This window comes from Camelina sativa, chromosome 6 (assembly GCF_000633955.1).
Source record: "Camelina sativa cultivar DH55 chromosome 6, Cs, whole genome shotgun sequence".
Classification (NCBI taxonomy): domain Eukaryota; kingdom Viridiplantae; phylum Streptophyta; class Magnoliopsida; order Brassicales; family Brassicaceae; genus Camelina; species Camelina sativa.
In genome coordinates this window covers 23779810-23786678 of record NC_025690.1, presented here as the reverse complement: position 1 = coordinate 23786678, position 6869 = coordinate 23779810, and the positions used below count along the sequence as shown (strand labels likewise).

Here is a 6869-nt window from a genome sequence, read left to right as displayed (position 1 = left end):
GGGGAAAGTGGATAACGTTAAACCCTCAACTCGGTCCGATGTCGGAAGAAGAACAAAACCCTAATCCGAAGATCTTCTACCTAGTTCCCGATCTACTGGAAGAAATCATCCTTCGATTACCGTTGAAATCCATCCGCAAATTCAAAGCCGTCTCAAAAGGATGGAGATCAATCGTGGAATCGAAGAGTTTCGTGGAGAGGCGTTCGCGTATGAGTCTTCAACAGAGCCGCCGCCAAATCCTTGCTGCTGGAGGAGTAGAACGGAGGAGCGAGTCGCGATTCCAAGGTGACGAAGAGGTCGATGTGGTCTACCTACACTGCGACGACGTCACACGACCTTCGCTGACATGTGACGGTTTAGTTTGCATCCCCGTACCGGGTTGGGTCAATGTTCTGAACCCTTCCACCGGAGATATCATTAGATTCCCTTCCGGTCCTGATCCAGTGACCCGCCGCTATTCAGACATACTAAATCAATTCACAGACGAATTGATTGGTTTAGAAGAATTGAAAATCACCTGTATGAAGAATTGGTAAAGTAACCAGGAACTGTCTTGAGTTTTGTATTTAAAATGCTCTGTTTCTCGCTTACCCACAACTCATATTAGATACTATTGTTTTGGGATTTTTCCATGTTAAAAGAAGTTTCTCTTAAGAAAAGAGTTTACCAATGAGTTAAAATTTACAAATCATAAACCGGATTGATTTCAATCCAAGAGAGCATAACCATTAGGATCATGGACTATTATTCTACAACTACTTGTCGTACGTTCTATGTTCTGAGGAATCTTTTTGCAGACCTGAGCATGAGACTCGGCTTCTCTTTGAAACTTCTTTACCATTTCGTCAAGCTCTTGTTTCCTAGTCTCCACATTCTTTTCTGCCACTGGCTCCTTAAGTCCAAGGTAGAGTAAAGCAGCGGACGCCAGCGCACAGCCTGAGAAGATTAGAACAGCTCCGAAAATCTCAAAGGCATGTGGAGAATCTTGAGCTCCTGGTATCCCATCTACGTTGATTCCAAATAGACCGGTCACTATTGAAAGCAAAAGACCCACTCCTCCAAAGATTCCTAGGTTGTGAGTAACCGTGAGGCTCCGGTCCTAATCAAGCCAAACAAAACAAATTTAAGATGACTTGGAGAGTTTCCTACTTGCGTGGTCATCATCTCCAAAATTGAAAATCTCACCTGCAACCATGCTCGAACCGTGTTTTGCATGACGTCTTGGATAGTGAATAACCGACCACGAACGGCTTCTTGTTCATTGATCATACCGCGGGTGCTCTTCTTTATTCCTTCTAGCAAGTCTTTTGTTCTGTTTCCTTTTAGTTGCTGAAGAAGCTCGAACACAATCTCTTCTCTAGCATGGAGAGACCATTTCACCCGAATAACCTGATAAATGATGAACAAGAAAATATTGTAGTGATTATAAAGTCACTTGTATGAAGAAATCAATAACATTATTCCACATTAGCTAGCTGATCTCATCTTGTAGTCAAGCAAGAATGCCTTACCTGGGTCGAGAGCTTTCTGATCTCTTGATTCAAGATTGTAGTGAATAGATTTAGATCCTCGTACAGTCTCCTGATATCAACAAAAACAGTTTATTCTGTTTCATTAGACATAATTCAAGGAGCACCTAAGAAAGAAAATACCAAAGTAAGAGAAGGCTTAGTTGAAGTACTTGTTCATAAACATCAACTCAACTTCATCAGCTGCACCAAATATATATTTCCGGAATAGCCTACATTAAGGATACAATATTATCAATCATAATTGGGTTAAATCCAGAGGATAAAGAGAATCAAAAGGTTCTTATATCTTAGCTAAACAGAAAACTAATCTAGTGCGGGAGAAAGATGCAAACTCTAAGAATAATATAAGACACATAGTTCTATCAAAGCAATGCTAAGGCTTGGCAAGTTCATTGCCAATACCGTACAGACCAGGTAAAATGTGTATCCATTGCTAAAAGCTTGCATAATGAGCACTACTAAACTTCCCCAACATACAATCTTTTAGAACTTGATCTAGATCGCGGGAAGACAAATACCTATCATCCCAGCGTGCAAGGCGGCATGCAAGATGTGCTATTAGTTCATGAATGGTTCTCGGAATGCAGGCTCCACCAGCAATAAGCATTTCCTGGTAAGACAAAAAAAAGGCATAGAAGAAGAAGCCTAAAAAAATACTGAAAAACCTGTTTTGACTAATTGACAAACGAATGATTCAGATGAGAAGAACAAACCTGGACTTCTGTAATACCTAACACACTAATGTTCAAGGCAGAACCTTTAACGTGCAAAGCAGTCACCAGAAAATTCTGTGCTTGCCATGACCTTAAGACAATAGGTATGTCATCTTCCTGGATAAAAGGATCACCAGCAGATTGTCCCAACAGCTCAAACAGCAGCCCACCAGAAACTCTCACAGGAACCTATCCACCACCAACATATAACAACAAATTTGATCTATTACACACAGCTGTAGTAGAACTAAAGCACAGCCTCACATTACAAAGAAGCAACATACTTAGAAGAAACTTTTTACCTCATACAAAATATGTTTCATTCGGTCACTAATCAGCTTGCTTTCGTCACGCAGAGCAAGGCTTACAGCAGGATGTAACCACTGCGCATTACGCAACCAGGAGACAATAGCTGGATGGGTAGGATCAACATGGCACCACCATGTTGGACCAGCAAGTGGTCTTTCCCAGTAAGGAGCAGCAAGCTCAGCAACTGTGGCTTTATCCTCATCAATGTTTTGAAATTTCCAATCATTATCAACTTGCACAGTCTGAACAAGCTCAGAGATCCTATCCCATCCAATTCCTCGCCAGTAACTCCTGGACGAAGGCTCTTCTCCTTCAGTAGAACCAAACTGGTCTGAGTCACAACCCTGTTTATTCCTATCACAACAACGCTGTACACTTGTGCTGTTGCTGTGACGACGACCTTGACAAAACTCGAAAGCACAGATAAGGCCATTGGTCCAGAGATTATGATAACCTGGATTATTCCCGTTGTTGTTGTTATTCGCATTCATACTTCACCAAATCAAATTTCACTTTCAATCACAGAATTTTTTTTAGTTTGATTCATATATCCAATCTTCTTTCTATCTCGTTTCCTGAATCAAACGCAAACCCAAGAATGATGATGGCTCTAAGGTTCGGCACCGATTCGAAGAAACAGAGAGAGAGAGAGAGAGGGGCAATGTGCCACGCTCGAGTCGAGGGCTAGATTACTAGAAGGCAAAGGTCAACAACAAAACAAACCCACGTGTACGTACATCTACAACAGTTGGGCCTTACTGGACCTTAAGGACCCAAATAAAAAAGCCCAATACGAGTGGGAGTTTGGTTGGGAGGAAGCGGAGAGTTTTTAACTTTTTCAACGAATCAACTAATTCCACAATCTTCTTCTTCTTCTTCTTCTTCTTCTTCAATCATTCAATTTTTCTGGTTGAGCACCACTACTCTCTTTCTTCCTCTGTCTCTGCAACTCAATTTTATCCAATCCAACGCTCCAGGTACCAAAAAAAAAAACTCAACTTTACTTCTGATTGTTGTTGTTGTTCTTGTGTTGATCCCTTTTATGATTGATTTCATCAGAGATAACGAACGTTGGTGATATTAGATCGAGCTTTTTCTGATCCTGACTTTATTTTCTCCGATCTGTTTGACACTTAGCTTGATCTAGTCCTATCTTTGTTTAGATCCAACTTTCGTATCGTTTCTTTTCTCATGATTCACTCAGTACATAAATGCCATTGTATGTTGTTTGGTTTGAGCTTACACTAACATACCACTAGGATATGTTGTTATGATCCCTAGTTGATTAGATCTTTATTGTGACGCGAGTGTGAGATCAAAGATCAGCATTGTATGTTCTTCCTGTGTTGCTTGATTGACTTTTGAAAATGATGACCTGTTTGTTTCCTGCTTAGGTAGGTATGTCGACTTCTGAGGATAAACAGGAGATCCTCACAAGAGGTCCTGATGAGGGTGACGTGAAAATCGTCGATAGAAGTCAGAAGGATAAGGACGAGGAAAACGAAGAAGGGAAAGGTGGATTCTTTGATAAGGTGAAAGGTTTCATTCATGACATTGGTGAGAAAATCGAGGAAACCATTGGGTTTGGGAAGCCTACTGCTGATGTCTCTGCCATTCATATCCCTAAGATCAATCTCGAGAGGGCTGATATTGTTGTTGATGTCCTTGTCAAGAACCCCAACCCAGTTCCTATCCCTTTGATTGATATCAACTACCTTGTCGAGAGCGATGGGAGGAAACTTGTTTCAGGATTGATCCCGGATGCTGGAACACTCAAGGCTCATGGTGAAGAAACTGTCAAGATACCATTGACTTTGATCTATGCTGACATCAAGAACACTTACAATGATATCAACCCCGGGATGATCATACCTTACAGGATCAAGGTTGATCTCATTGTCGATGTGCCTGTTTTGGGAAGGCTGACATTGCCTCTTGAGAAATGTGGAGAGATCCCTATTCCTAAGAAACCTGATGTTGATATCGAGAAGATTAAGTTCCAGAAGTTTTCGTTGGAAGAAACCGTGGCGATCCTCCACGTGAGGCTTCAGAACATGAATGACTTTGACTTGGGGCTCAATGACTTGGACTGTGAAGTTTGGTTGTGTGATGTAAGCATTGGGAAAGCTGAGATATCTGACTCGATCAAGCTTGACAAAAACGGAAGCGGGTTGATCAATGTGCCAATGACTTTCCGACCAAAGGACTTTGGTTCTGCTCTTTGGGACATGATCCGTGGGAAAGGAACTGGGTACACTATCAAAGGTAATGTCGATGTTGATACACCATTTGGAGCAATGAAGCTTCCTATTATCAAGGAAGGTGGCTCCACCCGTCTGAAGAAGGAAGAAGATGATGATGACGACGATGAGGTTATTACATGCTCTTCTTCTCTTTTGCTTATATATAGCTTGAACACTATCTATGATCGTTTTTACTAACAAACACAGTTTCATAATTCTTACAGGAGTAAGGAAAAGAGAGCTGATGAGACAGAATGGTTGTTAAGTACTGAATCTGGGATCTTAAAAACTATATATAAATTATATGAAAGACTTATATTGGTGTGTGCTTTTTAATAACTGGTTTGGATCAGACATTTGAATAGAGAGCTGTCTTTTGTTTTATTATTGAACTTCCTATATCATTGTGGTCTGGTTCCCTTGGTTGTGTTTTGTTTCAGTCTGGGACCATATCCGATCAAAACCATGATAAAAGACCAAATTTGTGTTTACAACAAAACTGAGTTAATGTACTTATGTATTTTACATCGTGGTGTAATCTTAAGCAAAGAATGAAGCTTTCGAAACTGATCCTAGGATTTTAAATTTGGAAACCCACTTGCAAGTGAGTGATGATGACTCTCATTTTTTTTGTTGTTCTCCAACTATCAATCAGTATTCAGTAGTTTTTATGTACATTTTGTACCAAAAAGGATTTAAACATTATTATGAATCTCTCTGTTAAAGAAGACAATTATCATGAATCAAATACATAATCATCTGTTGAGAAGTAGGCTGCCAGAAACCTTTCTTTTTTTGCAAAATAATTTGTTAACTATTAATCACAATTTTGGTGGCAACTTAACCATCTCCTACTCTTCACAATCATTCTTTTGGTGTCTCTACCATATTATAATTCACCAAAATCTCCTTACTTATACCCACAAACTCCTCACAAAGATCTCTGAATCTTTCAGCTGAAAATATACAATCATAACAATGGCTGGAGGCACAGCTCTAACTCCAACCTCTGTAGGATCCAAGTCAGTTCCAATGAGGAACCATGAAGCAACCGAGAGAGGCAATAACAACAACAGCAACCTGAAAGCATTACCCAAAGCGGTCCAACCGGTTTCATCAATCGAAGGAGAGATGGCTAAGAGGCCACGTGGCAGACCCGCTGGCTCCAAGAACAAACCCAAACCTCCAATCATTGTGACTCACGACAGTCCAAATTCCCTCAGAGCTAATGCCGTCGAGATCAGCTCAGGTTGTGACATCTGTGAGACTTTATCGGATTTCGCAAGAAGGAAACAGAGAGGTCTCAGCATACTCAGTGCCAATGGTTGTGTCACCAATGTGACATTAAGGCAACCAGCTTCATCAGGAGCAATTGTGACATTACACGGACGTTACGAGATCCTCTCATTGCTTGGATCAATCTTGCCTCCACCAGCACCACTTGGAATAACTGGTCTGACCATTTACTTAGCCGGACCTCAAGGACAGGTTGTTGGTGGAGGAGTGGTTGGTGGGNAAAATATACAATCATAACAATGGCTGGAGGCACAGCTCTAACTCCAACCTCTGTAGGATCCAAGTCAGTTCCAATGAGGAACCATGAAGCAACCGAGAGAGGCAATAACAACAACAGCAACCTGAAAGCATTACCCAAAGCGGTCCAACCGGTTTCATCAATCGAAGGAGAGATGGCTAAGAGGCCACGTGGCAGACCCGCTGGCTCCAAGAACAAACCCAAACCTCCAATCATTGTGACTCACGACAGTCCAAATTCCCTCAGAGCTAATGCCGTCGAGATCAGCTCAGGTTGTGACATCTGTGAGACTTTATCGGATTTCGCAAGAAGGAAACAGAGAGGTCTCAGCATACTCAGTGCCAATGGTTGTGTCACCAATGTGACATTAAGGCAACCAGCTTCATCAGGAGCAATTGTGACATTACACGGACGTTACGAGATCCTCTCATTGCTTGGATCAATCTTGCCTCCACCAGCACCACTTGGAATAACTGGTCTGACCATTTACTTAGCCGGACCTCAAGGACAGGTTGTTGGTGGAGGAGTGGTTGGTGGG

General features: G+C 41.5%; 5 protein-coding genes across 6 annotated transcripts in view; 4 read left to right on the top strand and 1 right to left on the bottom strand.

Annotated features, from left to right (window-relative positions):
* On the top strand, positions 39 to 536 carry LOC104699418 (F-box/kelch-repeat protein At2g43270-like). Its single transcript, XM_010414725.1, has one exon. It carries the CDS (start codon positions 39 to 41, stop codon positions 534 to 536), a length of 498 nt encoding a protein of 165 aa, XP_010413027.1.
* Positions 633 to 3255, bottom strand: LOC104793224. The gene is made up of 7 exons (XM_010519544.2): positions 2548 to 3255; positions 2246 to 2434; positions 2051 to 2142; positions 1682 to 1741; positions 1512 to 1581; positions 1186 to 1389; positions 633 to 1099 (listed from the first exon to the last, which is right to left on the bottom strand). Exons 1-7 carry the CDS (start codon positions 3043 to 3045, stop codon positions 707 to 709), a joined length of 1506 nt encoding a protein of 501 aa, XP_010517846.1. The 5' UTR covers positions 3046 to 3255; the 3' UTR covers positions 633 to 706.
* On the top strand, positions 3397 to 5260 carry LOC104793220. Of its 2 annotated transcripts, none has more exons than XM_010519537.2 (3): positions 3397 to 3531; positions 3953 to 4926; positions 5022 to 5260. In XM_010519537.2, the coding sequence occupies exons 2-3, from the start codon at positions 3955 to 3957 to the stop codon at positions 5025 to 5027; spliced, it is 978 nt and encodes a 325-aa protein (XP_010517839.1). In that variant the 5' UTR covers positions 3397 to 3531; positions 3953 to 3954; the 3' UTR covers positions 5028 to 5260. The 2 variants fall into 2 exon arrangements, with proteins under 2 accessions (XP_010517839.1, XP_019082352.1); XM_019226807.1 differs by having other exon boundaries at positions 3398 to 3531; positions 3949 to 4926.
* LOC104793221 (AT-hook motif nuclear-localized protein 16-like) overlaps positions 5410 to 6869 on the top strand; it is a 2732-nt gene continuing 1272 nt past the window's right edge. The window contains exons 1-2 of the mRNA XM_010519538.2: positions 5410 to 5759; positions 6317 to 6603. Coding sequence (XP_010517840.1) covers positions 6333 to 6603 — 271 coding nt within the window. The 5' untranslated portion in view covers positions 5410 to 5759; positions 6317 to 6332. The remainder of the gene's footprint in view (positions 5760 to 6316; positions 6604 to 6869) is intronic.
* On the top strand, positions 5750 to 6330 carry LOC104699417 (AT-hook motif nuclear-localized protein 16-like). Its single transcript, XM_010414724.2, has one exon. The coding sequence runs from the start codon at positions 5776 to 5778 to the stop codon at positions 6328 to 6330; it is 555 nt and encodes a 184-aa protein (XP_010413026.1). The 5' UTR covers positions 5750 to 5775.

Coding starts and splice junctions, on each gene's coding strand:
- LOC104699418 (XM_010414725.1), top strand. CDS start 39: ATGTCGGAAGAAGAACAAAACCCTAATCCGAAGATCTTCTACCTAGTT.
- LOC104793224 (XM_010519544.2), bottom strand. CDS start 3,045: ATGAATGCGAATAACAACAACAACGGGAATAATCCAGGTTATCATAAT. Junction 2,143..2,245: donor TAGGTATTACAGAAGTCCAG/GTTTGTTCTTCT, acceptor TTGTCTTACCAG/GAAATGCTTATTGCTGGTGG. Junction 1,582..1,681: donor GAGTTGATGTTTATGAACAA/GTACTTCAACTA, acceptor TGTTGATATCAG/GAGACTGTACGAGGATCTAA.
- LOC104793220 (XM_010519537.2), top strand. CDS start 3,955: ATGTCGACTTCTGAGGATAAACAGGAGATCCTCACAAGAGGTCCTGAT.